A 15,278-nucleotide genomic window follows, 5' to 3' on the forward strand; every position below is an offset into this window, starting at 1 on the left:
GGAATAAATACTAAGAGACTGGTTAGATAAATTAAAAACAATTACTTCCATCCTTAACAGTTCTTTTCAAAGCACTTTGGGCATGAAATTCAAATGCTAAATAATCAAATTTCAGATTTCCCTAAACTCACCAATTACCCTGGTAGATAGCTTTTTTTCTCTTTCATTGTATTAGATGCCAATTCATCCTGTCCCTAATTGCTACAGGTCATATTTTCTGTTGCTATCAGTCAAATTATCTTAAAAATAAGATTTTGGTCAGTAATTCAAAAAGAATACAGAGACAAGAAGCCCATTCTAGGAGCTGACAGTATTGCAAACACTTAATTAAAAAGCAGGCAATAGCTACACAGACACTTGGAAGAAGAAGGTTGTCATTCTATTGCATCCCCAGCAAATCCACTCATCTGGAACAACGTGGGTCTGCTGCTCTGTTTCAAGAACTTTTACTGGGAGAGAGGGAGTTGATCTAGTAACACCAGGTCACCCACCAGCCCACAGGGTCGCGCTGGCCTTAACGCTCGGCCTTTCTGTAGTTTGCTCTCACTGGGCACCATTCACATTCAGCATGGACAACCGTCACCTATCACTTCATTCCGTCATATGTGCACTCATTATACTGCCGTCTGCTGCTCTAATGCTCCTATTAATTTTCCTTTTGATATTTTAAGAGCAATCTATAAATCATGCTGCCTTTCATTTGTGCCATCATTAATGCTTGGTAATAAAGCTGTGGCATCTTGTTGGAGGTTAAGCTGATCATACACGTAAACAAGCATCCTCTCTCCCTCTCTCCTTTTTAAGGGCCTTCCATGGGGAAGTCAGGAGGTCTGGTGGAGGGGCTCGCCCAGCAATTCTAGACCAGGCAATTCAAAGCAAGGCATATTGGGGATTAATACCTGGGCCACCACAGTAGTGTTCAGGCACCTTCAGGGCTGTCCTTCGCAAAGACTGTGTGGTGCCAAGGTTAGAACCTTGCTTGTGCACATGGGAGTGCCTTCATTCCTGTAATATCTGTCCAGCCGCACTATCCTTTTCAAATTTTTTCTGATTAGGTTAAGTCCAAAAGTTTAACAAAACAAACTTTTTACATAGTGATGCGCACACATTTTTGGGGATAGATCAAGTAAACTGAGGCCTAAATTGCCAGAGAAGATGAGGAAAATTTACCCATTCTAGTGCTGCTTGTACTCGCAGGGGCCAAAGGCCTTTATGGAACAGTCAGTCAAGGGTCCACTTATGTGCAACAAAGCCAATATTCTACAGGAGCACAGTTTCACCTAGGCCTGAGGGACCAGGCGGTTACTGCAGAGATGCTCGATCTGCCGAGGAGGGCTTGTGTGGGGGTGTATGGGGGTGGTACTCACACAGCTTGCATAGGGGATCTGCCCGGGCTGCTGTCGCTCTCATTGCTGTTGGTATGCTCCATTGTCCCATTCAGCTCTTCCCGGATGGCACTGGCCAAGTTGCCCAGAGTGGGATTTCCCATGGAAGCGGTAGTGTATAGAGGTATACTATTCTCAGCCATCGAAGCCTGCCACCAACCGAGAGAGAAAAGTTGATAAATATACACGGTATATGCAGAGATAGGGAAACCACTCACTGGAGGGGGATTTCATCATCTTCAGGTTCAGTTCATTGTGGCACGGTTGGCAAACACAACTGGTGAAGAAGATGTCAAGGGAATTCTGCTTTTAAAGTAAGACTTGTGACCAGGTTCTGAGCTTGGTTTTGAAGAGCTGGCTGGAGGCTGGGGGCTGGGGAGTGGGGGGCCAGAAGGCCCCCACAGGCGGAAGGACTCAATTCAGTCCTGCTGGGTAGAGAGTCACATGATTTAGACAAGGCAATCTAATATGAGCTTTGTGTCTGATGTCTTTTTTCAAGAGGAACGGAATATTTCTAGATCACAGGGAAATATAATGGAATTTTCATTTCTTTATCCACTTTGATGACTCCAGTATTGGATATTAAAGATTTGATCAGATTATTCTGGCTGCACAGCTCAAACTTATGAGAACTTCCATAAACATTTACCTCTTAGATCCTATAGAAAAGGAAGAGATTATAGAACTGGAATCAATTTTATCTCCCCCCCATCTTTTCCGTTTTAATGATTTTTGAATCTGCTTAGTGCAGTTTGAGATAACTGGCTGAAGGGAACACCCATGCAATTTTTCAGACTCAGACCAGTCACCTGGAATTTTAGGACTGAAGAAAAAAAATCTCTGGCAATAGAAAGCTCCAAATCATATTTCTCTGGGGGTACTTAAGTATATTCATATTGAAGGTGACAAAGTCACTTCAAATGAGTGTCAGCAAAAAAGTGTAGAAATGAAGAGAAAGAAAAAAAAAACCTAAACTTTATATGGGCTACTATTCACTTCTTAGTGCAGGGGATAAAATGACCAAGGAGCCTGAAATGTAGACAACAGTCAAATGTGTATTTGGACAAGTATCTCAGGATCCATCTTGACTCATTTGGGTCGTTATTATGATCCAGTTACCTGCCCTGTTATTAAAGGGGACAGGCTTCTCAAGCTGGCAGCTGTAATTAGACCAAGATTGATCAAAAGTGTCCTCTTGTTAACTAGACTCTACCTGGTTTTCCATCCTAATGTCAGAAGACAAACTGACGTGATTTCAACTGGTATAAAGTCCAAACTCTTAGAGAAATTCTGGTGCTAAAAAGAAACCCAAAAGTAAGGAAAAAAAAGTGGGCAAAACTGTGCTGCAAAAAATCTACAGCTGGTAATGTCCCTCTTGCTGTGAAAACTTCCAAACCAGAAATGTCTTAGGACTCACAAATCCTATTACAATAATCAAACAAATCTAAAACAACGTAGGTAAAGAGACTATTTCAAAATTAGGCCCTCTGCAAATCAAAGATTTTCTTTTCCAGCCCTCTTCTAAGTTTAAAAGCTGTCATTCTTGGGCTGGAGCGATAGCACAGCGGGTGGGGCGTTTGCCTTGCACTCGGCCGACCCGGGTTCTAATCCCAGCATCCCATATGGTCCCCTGAGCACCGCCAGGGGTAATTCCTGAGTGAAGAGCCAGGAGTAACCCCTGTGCATCGCCGGGTGTGACCCAATAACAAACAAACAAAAAATAAATAAATAAAATAAAAGCTGTCATTCTTTTTTAAAAGATGAGTAAGAGAGAGATAGTAAGAGAGAGAGAGGGGGAGAGAGATAGAAGTAGAGAGAGAGAGAGAGAGAGAGAGAGAGAGAGAGAGAGAGAGTCTGGGGGTGGGAATGAGAAGTAGGGTGTTGGATGTGCTTTTATTTCCAAATGTGGAGAATTCATTTCGATGAACAACAAATCTTAACATTCCTAACTCTCCCTATAGTTTGTCAAACAATTTGCATCAAGTATTTTTTTAAGAGCTCATAATTGCAATAAAGCAATTTTTTTCCTTTTCTTTTTTTGGCAAAGCAAAAAAGCAAGAACAGTTGCCAGAGTGTTTTTTTTTTTCCTTCCCCAAACTGCAGCTGGACAAGCATCTTAACTGCCTTGATTTAAGACAACACAGTGGTCATGCCTCTCCTAGTAATGGAAATGCTGCTGAGACCATCATCTGAATCTCTTTTCACTAGAAATACCACAAGATCATTTTGTTATTAAACAGCCAGAACATGGAAAAAGTGGAGCTACCACTGACTTGGTATTTTAGCAACTTCTCCAGTCAAAAATGGAGAATACCGGATTTCACTGCATAATCATCACACCCCACTTAAAAAAAAAAAGATGGCAAGGCTAAGAGAAAAAAAAAGCAAGCTTCCCATCACAGTTGCACCCAACATCTTTGCAAAAATATTTGACATAAAATCTGTGACAATTTGTGGTAAAATCTGGTATATGGGATATAGAGAAACAAAATCCAGGTATAGCTAAAAAAAAAAAAAAAAAAAAAAAACAAAACAGAAATCAACCCAAGGACTGCAGAGCTGACCTTACTAGCAGGGGAAGGCAAAGAATGAATGTGGAAAAGGGTTCAACGGACTAGGCTAGAGGATTGTTGGTTCTGTGGTGGTGGTGATGGTTGAAGTATAGGATAACATATACTTCAAAGGTGTGAAATTGTCCCCTGAAACATAAGCAGTTATGTAAACTAATGACATCGCACTTTAAGATAATTAAAAATTAAGAAGACAAAACTGGAAAGTTTATAAGAATGTTCTCTAGGAGCCAGAACTATAGCAGAGGGAAAGGCCTTGCATGCAAATGATAGAGGTTCGATTCCTGGCACCACAGATGGTTCTGAGCCCCTCTAGGAGTGATCCCTGAGCAGGGCTGTGTGTGGCCCTCCAAACAAAAACAAAACGAAACAAAACTGAGAATATTCTTTGGAATGAGGGATAAGCTCATCACCACACAGACAGGATAGCATCCTTGGGATGAGCTGTTCCCCCTGGTCCTCAAAATGTTCTAGGTCAAGGCCATGTTTTGACTGGGACAGGATCATAAAGCACGGGGGACTCAACTGCAGGATGACAGGAATCCTAAAGGGAAGCACTTAAACTGAGCTCTTGGTTCTCAGATAAAAAGGATATATGTGGCGAAAACCAGTCTGTCCCCTGTCTGATGTATAACAGAGCCCCTGAAATGTTACTTGGTGATTTAATAATCAAAGTAACTGGCCCAGTATTAGAAAAATCTCCACCACTGTTCATATTTAACCAAGTGATTATCTTTTTTTTTTTTTTGTAGCTGTCCACTTAGGAGCAGGTGGGTTACAGTTTTCATAATGGACTTAATTATATAAATGGGACTGTGCACAGTATGTGGTTTCAAATACAACTGGGATCTCTGTTTTCCCCTCATTCTTCCCACCCCCCAACCCCAATGGTGGTGAAGTAAAGGTGCCCGAGTCCACAGGTGCCATCAGTCCTGGAAAACTAACAAATGCCTCAGAGATCCTTGGGGAAAAGAGAGTCTATAAATACAAAGCTTTATGGTTACCCTTAGTTACTTTACTTTTTCAGAGCATAATGCAATCTGTCCCAAGTCCAATGTTTTATTTCTGTAGTGGATTCGGCTGTCCTATTTTATATATTGTATATCACGCATTATGTTGCTCTAGTAATTTTTTAAAGATGTGGCTCCACTATTATTTTTACTTGTTTTGAAAAATGGAAATGGGCAATAATGGAATAAGAAGAGGCCTGCTGGTAGAGTCTTGATTTAATTTTCACAGCAGAAAGCTGTCGTTGAGACTGTTACTGACCAAGGATCTAGACTTGGAGAGGGGAAACACCCTCTCCACAAATCATCAATGTAGTATTATTAGCTTATTCAGCCTCACTTCTTTGTGGCTGTAAAGCGTTCCTAAAAAAACTATGGTACACTGTCACAAAAAAAAGAAAGACTGCGGGGGATGCCAAAATAATTTAAAAAAAAAAGCCACGTTTCAGAGATGAAACATGAAGAGCTCTGTAATGATAAAGCATACTAATTGAAATTAGTCTTATAGTAGAAAGAATTGAGAGGATGGGGCCTGTACTACATTTTTTTCCCCCTCCCCTGCCTCATGAATGTAAAATGTGCTTGTAATCGTAATACTATTCCAGATAGAGCAGACTTTAAATTCACACTTCACAAGACTCCAGGGGAAATAAGTTAACTAATGAATGGTATTTACAGTGGCAGCATCTAAGTGTGCTTTCATTTGCTTTTCTAAAGTTACTGTGTAAACTACAAGTAATTAAAAGAAACGGGTAAAGTAGTTTCTCCTATTAAATTTGGTTCAGGGTAAAAATAAATAAATGTAATTACTGAAAAGCTAAGTTCGGTGAATTTGCCTCTGAACTGAAACTGTGTTAAAAAAAAAAAAAAAAAGAAAGAAAGAAAAAAAGGCGCATCAACCCTTCTTGGGAGCCATTAAGCCTCTAGCCTCTACTGAGTGCTTCAGAAAAACAATTTTGTAGGGCACAGAATAGGTGCTCAGTAAATATCTGTTAATGGACTAGCTAGGAAACAAAGCATCATTTTCACTCTCTTTCCTCACCCCATTTTCTCATCTTCTTTCCATAATGCCAAGTGTCGCCTCACCTTTTCATGATCATTCTCTAAGGAGCCTTTTTCAGGCTCTTTGCCCTCCCCGGTAAACTTTTTCATATCTGTCCCTATATTTGGGTCTTATGGAAAGTTAGCTACTCCTTACCATTGTAGCTAACATTATGGCCCCCCGATATGAATGCACGCAGTACAGACCTGCAATAGCAGGTATTATCCATGTGGTCTCTTTACATACAAAATGAGTCTAGCCTGAAGGTCTGTCTTCTAGAATAATCTGGGGAGGGTTAAGAACAAACGGATCCCAGGCCCCAAGAGCACTGCCTACCTATGAACTACCAGGGAGGCCCAGTAGTGTCTAGACACTGTAATGGTAGGGGACAGCAGAATTCTCCCCCACTGGTGGGACACCAACTGTCAGGTAACAGAAGCGCAGTTACAAAAACGCTTGCCAGGTGCTGGAGGCCCCGGGAACTCTTGTTTGAGCGGGACGCTCCTGCTCAGCGCTGGTTTCTTCAGCCCCAGAACAATGGTTACCTAACAAGCGCTGGTTTGCTGGTAGGAAACAAAACGGTCTGTGCATATTATGTAATTCTGAGCACTGTGCTTGAAGCCTACGGCGCTTCTCCTACCCACTTCTATCACTTAAACAACAACAGTTTGGTTTACTTTTCAGAGTGAACCAAAGATCTCCCAGGATGAGAGACAAGTTGGGAAAACAGACTTTTTAAAGAAGAGGAAGAAATAAAAAGCTCCGCTTTCTCTTTAAAGCCATGAACAATAGAAGGTCACGTGACATGGTGGCCTATCATCCCGCACATTAATAGCTGTGCTAGAGTAATTACACTTGTGGTATTTTTGCCTCAAGTGAAATTCTGAAATAAGAGGATGGAAATTATGATACTGCTGATAAATATTAATAAGTGAACTTTTAATTTTTTTTGCCACAATATTCAAAATGCTAAGCATCCTGCTAATGCTGAAGCAGCCCAATGTGTTTGCCTCCAGGGAGCACGATGCTTTGTGCACTTAAGAAAAAAGTTTAACGGAATTAAAATTTAATATCTAATTAGAGCAAGGCTAATATATTTTGAAATGAGTGGGGGAGACATGTGCCTCTGCTGCAGAGACGGGATGGCCATTAATCTTACCTGTAACGCTGCGTTGAGAGGCGTGCAGTAGGCGTGGCTGCTCTGCATGTTTTTAATAAGGGAAGGGTTACTGCGTAAGAAAAAGATAAAAACTCCAAGTTAAACATCAGCAACCCCGGAGTTCCTAGCTACATTTTGTTTTAAGCTCACTGCTAGCCTTCCTAAGCATAAACTGCCCCCGATGCTAATACCAAAGAAAAGTTAGGCTGTTTCTAAGTCCTTGGGCTTTTTTTCTTGGGCTGGTCCACATTAACACCTCTGGGTATGACCCAGATTGCTACTCAAGGGAACTGGGTGTGAAAATCTGGCTGAAGTCAGAAGAGGCTGGGATGCACCCTTCAGACAGGAAGTTTTCAACTTCTCTGTAAATACACAGGAGCTGCACTCACTCCACCAGGACGGCAGAAGATGAGGGCACGGGACGCCAGTTTCTGGGGCATGAGCTCAAGGAGCTAGAGGAATCTGGTACTTGGGCAGCACCAGGACTTGAACTCTACAATGGCACGAGGATGATCTCTGCGGCCGAAAGAAGATGCATCGAAATGAATGTCAGGGCACGGCGTCCCCAAATATGGCATGGCATCTTGCATGCCCCGTCAGATCTGGGAGGGCATGAGAATGATCTGACTGCAGTGTCTCATTAATTGGCCAAATGAAGAGAACACTACTGTTTTCAGATAATCCCTCACCCAATGAGAGCAAAAAATTCAAATAATTATATATGACTATTTAGTACGATGGGACCTACTCTTATCAGCAACTTTTAAAGACAGTATATGCATTGTTATCAATTTCTCTACTACTTAGGGAGCATTCCAATCCTTCATTTTATTGCGTCAATACTATATCCAGTGATCAATAAGACATTTACCCTATTAAATACACATTTTAATTCTACATAAAAGCTTCCTTTATACTTGGAGGAGTTATGGGTCACAGAGAAAGCTGCAGAGTCCCCGTAAGCTGCTGAATTGGAAATGCAACCAACATTGGTATCAAAGACTTCAAAAAAGCATTATTCAAGGCACCAGTTTCCAAGAGAAACGAGAGAAATACATATACAAATCACACAATTTAGTTCCGTTGCAGAAAGCTGTGGCACTGCTACTTGGTGAAATGCAAAACTACATGGGATGAGTCAACCATGCAAAGCCAAAGCAACAGCAGAAAAAAAAAACAAAAGCAAGTAAAGGCTCTTACTGTGCGACAAGCTCGTCAAAGTTTTCATCGGGGCAGTATTTGCGAGGACGGCCTCGTTGAATATGGCGGCCACGTTTAAACTCTTCATCATCAACTGTCCAAAAGGACCCAAACTCATCCTCTACTCTGATAAAGCACTTATGCAGTGAGAGGTTGGTGCGAATGGCACCCTGGGATAGGAGCAGCAGCAAAGGAGATGAAGTGGCAACAAAAGGAGACGGGGTTGGGGGCAGAACAGACATCCAATACAGGGAACAGGAAAAAGAAAATAAAATGCAATAAGCATAAGCAAATGGTTTGTGAGGGTTAATATGCATTGCCACCTAAAAGCTACTAGCATGTGATGCAACAAAGACTGGCAAGCAGGGCAGGGGGACTGGTGGGTATACAAAACAGGAGGGATGAAATGCTTTTTTGCTTCCCTTAACTGAGACAACGTGAAACCAGTTCTTTCGTCTAACACCATCTAGCAGCCAAAAGCCTCTATGTTATACTTGTTAGCACAATCCAAGCTAGGCTAAGAAGTTCAAACATGGTGGACGTACCCACTGATCTTTTGTGGCCTTCTTTTTTGGAACTCTACTTCATCCACTGTCCATACTGCCCCTTTAACGTTTTCTACTCGCACAAAACACTTGTGAAGACTAAGATTATGACGCACTGCATTCTGCAGCAAGTATAAAAGAGAGAACATTTACATTTTCTATAAGAAAAGACTAAAAAAAAAAACAGCAGTAAATTCAGCCTAACAGTCCCCATTTGTAAAACCATCCCAAGAGTTGTTTCTACCCCCCGCAGATGACCTTCTTGTGGTCCAGGAAGCCTCTTTCAAAGGCAAAGTTAAAAAAACACCAACAACAAATGTTAAATTAATAGTACTTTGGCATTTGAGTCTGATCTCTGGTAAGCGTTAACCAGAAGATATTAGTTTTGACTTGGTTTGTTTGGGGCCACACCCGGCTATGACACCACCAGGTGTGTCACTCCTGGCAGGCCTGGGGGACCGTATGGAGTGCTGGAGATCAAACCCAGGCCAGCAGTGTGCAAGGCAAGTGCCTCAATGCTTACTATCTCTCCGGCCCCAATGGATAATATTTTTTTTAAAATATGGTGTAAGCTCTAAATGGGTTTCACAGTAAAAATCCAAAAATACTGTATTGTTAACATGGCTTCAAAATATGGACACATGTAAAGCATAAAATTGGCCCTTGTAGGCCCACTTATCACCGATAAAAAGGTAGTTATATATTTTTAGCATGAAAGGCGACTGTTAATATTGTTAAGCACGGTTTTGTTTTTCAATTAAGGAGAATTCTAAATTGGGTTTTGCCATTGAGAGTACCTCCAACTACAGCTGACAAGGGGTGAGGGATGCTGATCCCAAAGGGTCAGTATTCATCACCAGCTTATGTTTTACTTTCCCAAATTGGCCTTTATTATGGACTTTAATTAACTGGTAAAATGACAAAAGAACACAGAACTAGATCTTTCAATGGCAAAATGATGATATTCCTGCAGTCAATGGTTTCTACAGACAATATTTTTATGACTAAAATGTAATTTCTGATCATTCCTAAACGGAGATCCTTGGCATCTATCATCTAGCACAAAGAAAGACCTCAACTGAAGGTTAAAGCTCTTTTAACATCACTTTCTCTGGGGTTCCAGGAAAACCCAGAGCCCTCATAGAGCACTGTAATTTCATGTCTCTATCACTCCTGGAGGAACCTTTTGACCTAGATTTAAAATTGTCAATGAACATTGACCTTAGCAGATGACCAAGAGTGCATGAGAAGCTGATACAAACTCCTGGTGAACCTCCTATAAGCCCTTATTCACTTATGTTGCTACTGCTTAGATACTTTGGACCCCATCTTCTGGAAATAATCCCTCTCTAGTTTGTCCTTCAAGGTAGCAAAATTTGCTATGTGGAGGAATGTTTCAAATTTCCCACACTTGCAAGTGAAGACTGTGTGAGCACTCTACTAAGGTGAAGTTTCTTTTCTGGTGTCATGTTTTGAAGTCAAAATACTGTTTTATTACATGGCAAAGGTAACCTGTTCAAAATGAATATCCAAGTCTTTGAGGATAAATTCTCAAAGACTTTATTTTAGTGCCAGGAATCAGACCCAGGGCCTCATGCATCTGAAGCTCCCTTAGCCACCCAAAAAGTTTTAGAACAACATCAACATAATGAGGGTAGGTCCCAGGCACCCAAGTGACAAAAGGACACCCGGGATTCAAACAGATTTGAGTAAAAGCAAAGTTTTTAAATGCTGGGGGCAAAAAAAACAACTTTGGTGCTAAAATTATTCTAGTAGAGTAATTTTCTTTGGCATAGAAATCATAGTCTGTTTTGTTTTTGTTTTTCAGACTGAAAATGCTTCATATAAGTATGCTCACTTAGGGTCCGCTGTCATCTCTGAGAACAACAATGAAAAGGCTACAATAAATACATGAACCCAAATTTTCTTAAAACAATAAAGGCACAGCACAAATGTAGGAGGAGATATAACTGGGAAAGAAATGTATCTCCTCATCCCAACCATTGTCTGATGATTTAAAAAAAAAAACCTTAAAAAAAAACTTTAAAAAATTAAAAAACTTTTAAAAAAAGACCCTTCGTCTCTGAACAAGAGCGCTAGCACAAGTGGCAGGAAACACGTGCAAGGTCCCAAGTTTGATCTCTGGCACCACCTCCCCCTATCCCATGTCTGACTAGTAATATGTAGGCCTGGTAGCCCTGGTGGTTCTAATGCACAGCCAGACCAAGCTGGCCCTGGGTCCCCAAAACACTGCAAGGTGTAGCCCCTATGGAAAAAAAAATAAAAAAGAATACGCGTACATAAAGATGTAAAGATACTTTGTTTTTAAAAAGTACTTTCTTGGGATCTCTCTGAACTCTCTAGTGAGATAGTAAGTAAATATATACAGTAAAAACTCAAGGTTTTGGGTGGGAACCATGGTACTGTGGGTAGGGCGCTTGCCTTGCATGTGGCCTATACAGGTTCAACCCTCGGCATACCATATGGTCCCCAGAGTGGGCAACAGCGATCTCTGAGTGTAGAACCTGGAGTAACCCTTGAGCACCACCAGGTGTGTCCCCCAAACAAAAACAAAACAAAACAAAAAACAAAAAGAAAAAAAAAAACCTAAAGATTTGTTTCTGAAGGTTACATATTAAGCCAAAGCAATTAGAAATCTGGCTTCTATCGTGCTTTTTGACAACATTTTAACTAGATCTTTGTCTAAAGTCACAGTACAAATAAGGAAACATATTCCCGAGTCTTCAAGTATTTCATCTAAGATTGTTTTTATCAGTGGCATTTTTTCCTGTCGCTCACAAAAATGAAAAAATTAAACCTGAAGCTCTGAGCTTAAACATCATAGTCTCAACTGGCAATTATTTAAAAATGTTATCATTATCTGTAAGAGGCAATTTTAAAAAAATGTCAGTTTCGTGTTATACTTTCTAAATTTTAGAAAGCATCTATAGCTAAAGACATTTGCATTTAATCAGGAAAAAAAGAGGGTGAGTTTTGAACAGGCTCCTTTTAGCATCCATGTGCCTTAATGGAAAAAAAGAAAATAATTTGGGTCATAGTAGAAATTCACAGCTCTGTGAAGTTAATAAATACTAGGTTTTATTAATTTTCCTTCAAGTGAAAATAAGTGAAGAAAGTAAGAGAGGAAATGTTTGGAAGTTTGTTGTTGTTGTTGCATATACTTTTATTTTCTTACATATAATTAAGGAAATAACAAGGAAGATAATTATTTGAAGTAAAACCTTCCCTTGAGTCTTTAATTATAAAGCCCTGTCTTATTTATAACAATAAAATGTAAAACCTTACTATAATGTTTTAATTTTAAGTTTCTGAATGTTTTGGAATTTAGGAATTATAAGAATTCTAGGAGGTAATAATTTTTTAAAAGTCAGACTGTGCCTGGCTCTCATCTACAGCAAAAATACTGTTCACTGAGAAACTGAAAATGGTCAAATTCTAAAACTTCTGAGGGCTTAACCTATGATCCCTATGAACAACTGCTGAACTGGGAATAATGTATGTCATACAACCCATGCTTCTTGTGGGCATCCAATAAGAAGTGAAAGAATTTACATAATTAGAAGGTATTTTTATTCTTGGTAATTAGATGCTCTTTTTCTTCTCCTGAGTACATGAATATATGATGGATAATCTTTTGACTTAAAACAAAAAAAAAACCTCCAAAATGTAGTAATACATTTGCTTTCTCCTGTAAGACTACCCATGGAAAGTGATGGTAGCCATATTTCTGTCTTTTCCACTTACTGGGATAAAGAGTTTTTATCCCACTCATGAAGGCTTTGTCAAGTTTGACTGATCACCTTTATCCAAGTTACTGGTGGGTAAGAAAAACTATCTATGCATCTTTGCAAATATTGATGGGTGTTAAAGACTTGAATGTATGAGGTTTGTCTAAGTTTTAGGAAGACCTCAACATTAAGGTTGAAGGTCCATCTGTACTTGTCCTTACATATTTCAACTATAGAGGGGGTTTTACCAGTTTGTCCAAACACCTGTTGCCAACAAAACATGAGTCTTCCATTCTAGCATTTCAACAAGAATGGCACTTTTTTCTCAATCAAATACTCCTCTAGACATTTGAGTATAGCAAACAATATAAACACAACAGCTGCATTTTTTCAAAAACAAAATCTCTTCTATAAGAGATCCAAATCAAAACAGGCCTGCAAGAAAGCCTACCTTCCACGTGGCCGCATTGCGTCGGAAGTAAGCAAACATTCGTGTGAACCAGTTATAGATTTCATTTAGTGTTAGCTGCTTTTCTGGAGATTCAAGAATGGCCTGTGAAGCAAAAGTCACAGAAGATGATAATTTATGACCAAATCAGCAGAATTGCCATTATGCAGTTTCTCAAAAAATATAAAATAACCTAGAGTCAAAGTTACATCCTAAGAAAGGCTTCACAAAATGATCTAAGATTAATGGTTGTATTTAACAGTTCAATAGCAAAATTCAAAATGGAATTATCTAATTGTTTTGAGTTTTTATTTCTGTTTCCGTACAGAAATATTAATTTATTAGTCATTCATAAAGCAGAATCAAAGAGAAATGCAAAACATTTCACTAGCTGATTAAAGCTCAGTAATTATTTAGAGCTCAGATTAATTCTAGGGATCAGAGATTACTGTAGCTTGTGATAATTGACTTGCCATCTTTAAACAGGCTCATTTTCACTGTTGTGTGAAATGAATTTCCTAATAATCACATCGTATTGTAATACTTAATCAAAAGCAATTATGTTATATATTGCAGTTTTAAAAAACCTTATAGAAAAGGTTTTAGCATGCTTGCATACTAAACGGTTTTAAATCTACTTCATCAATATAACATATCCATGTACACGTAAACCTTTTGATAGAATTGCACATATTGTGTTATTTACTTACCTGCCTAATTAAAGATGCATATGTAAATGGTGGTCTAACTTCTGCATTCTTATAAAATTCTTGGTTCTGCGCAATATCTGCTAAATAAGAATCATTGTCCTATTAATTATCACTTTTTTTAAAAAAAAAAAGTCTTTTCACTAAGAATTGCGCATGGCAATTCTGCAGAAGGCCAAAATAGAGTATCTACCTGAAGAAATGGGCACATTGTATTTGTCTGAGTACCGCCTGCGGATGGGTCCCACCGTGTGCATGCTGGTGGTGGTGATGACAGAGGGGCCTTGGGTGACAGGAGTGATGGGGGCCGTTGGGGTGGTTGGAGTATGAGGTAAGCTCTGTGGAGAAGCCTCTGATGCAGACTTGGAGAGTGTGACACTTGATACCAGATTCAACTGTGAGAAAAAAAGAACAGTTCTTAGAAGACCTTCAGGAAACAAACGAATACACATGGAAACCCAGGAAGCAGCTAAAGCCAGCAGGAATAATAACAGGAGGGGCTCGGCCATTATTATTCCCCTAAATAGATCCTTATGACCAACTAAAATATGGACAAACAATTCACTCTGTCATCAGTATAAAGTATTTCTGATAGACTGTAAAATGAATGTAGACACAGGATGGGTCACCTGGTGTAGTGAGTAAAGAGAAATGCTGGGTAACAGAATTTCCTTAGTGATGACTCTGGGTGCCCTTCAGTAGCCCAAAGACAGAGTCCCCATGGTGGCAATGAGCACTAATTTTTGAAGACTACTACTGGTTGGGATATGCTGGTGCAGATCTTAGCTCACTAGAAAGAAAACTTTCTGTGATGGGCTAGCATGAGTGAGGAACTGTCACTTAATTAAAGTCAAACTTTCAAACGGGCATGGGTAGAAGGGACTGCCACCCTGGACAGCAGAAGGATACGATCCACCACCTCCATAATGAAACCTGACACAGGAACTACTGCTAATATGTTTTCCCTATGGCTGACACTAAAGAGGATGGCCCTGATCCAGTAAGCCGTCATTTGTTTCTATCAGCTGGCAGAGACTCAATTTTGAAAGCTTTATGTGTAATCTTCATTAAACTCTATCAAATATAAATCTATTAATTTAAAAAGAATATGGCATATGAGAAATCTGGAACTGCAAATTTTTTTATATTTTTTCCTTCAAGTTTCAAATCTCAGTAATAGAATGGAGTCATCGATTGCATCAAGTCAGGAAATGAATATTTGAAGTAGTGTATAGGAAAATGAATAGGTATTGGTACTGTTTTGATTCTCTCTCTCTTTGATCTCTCTACCTAGCTTTCACCTTCAAGCATTTTTCTTATTAATAGTGGAAAAATGGGTTTGTCTCCCTTTCCCCAAATCTATTGTTATAGAAAGTCTATTATATTAAATCTAGTGAATGTAAAAGGACTTGGTCGCTTTCAAAATATTTATTATTTTACACAAATCCCAGGAATACTCATACAGT

At 39.6% G+C, this 15,278-nt stretch overlaps 1 protein-coding gene across 7 annotated transcripts in view; it reads right to left on the reverse strand.

The window, feature by feature from the left end:
• FOXP1 (forkhead box P1) overlaps positions 1-15,278 on the reverse strand; it is a 793,034-nt gene that overhangs the window by 9,393 nt on the left and 768,363 nt on the right. For 5 of the 7 annotated variants that reach the window (XM_055137067.1, XM_055137065.1, XM_055137064.1 and 2 more), the window contains 6 exons: positions 14,006-14,207; positions 13,816-13,895; positions 13,109-13,210; positions 8,909-9,030; positions 7,164-7,233; positions 1,368-1,534 (listed from right to left, as the gene is read on the reverse strand). In XM_055137067.1, the coding sequence (XP_054993042.1) occupies positions 1,368-1,534; positions 7,164-7,233; positions 8,909-9,030; positions 13,109-13,210; positions 13,816-13,895; positions 14,006-14,207 (743 nt within the window). The remainder of the gene's footprint in view (positions 1-1,367; positions 1,535-7,163; positions 7,234-8,908; positions 9,031-13,108; positions 13,211-13,815; positions 13,896-14,005; positions 14,208-15,278) is intronic. The other 2 variants (XM_055137069.1, XM_055137066.1) reach the window with 1 other exon arrangement.

This window comes from Sorex araneus, chromosome 4, assembly GCF_027595985.1.
Source record: "Sorex araneus isolate mSorAra2 chromosome 4, mSorAra2.pri, whole genome shotgun sequence".
NCBI lineage: Eukaryota > Metazoa > Chordata > Mammalia > Eulipotyphla > Soricidae > Sorex > Sorex araneus.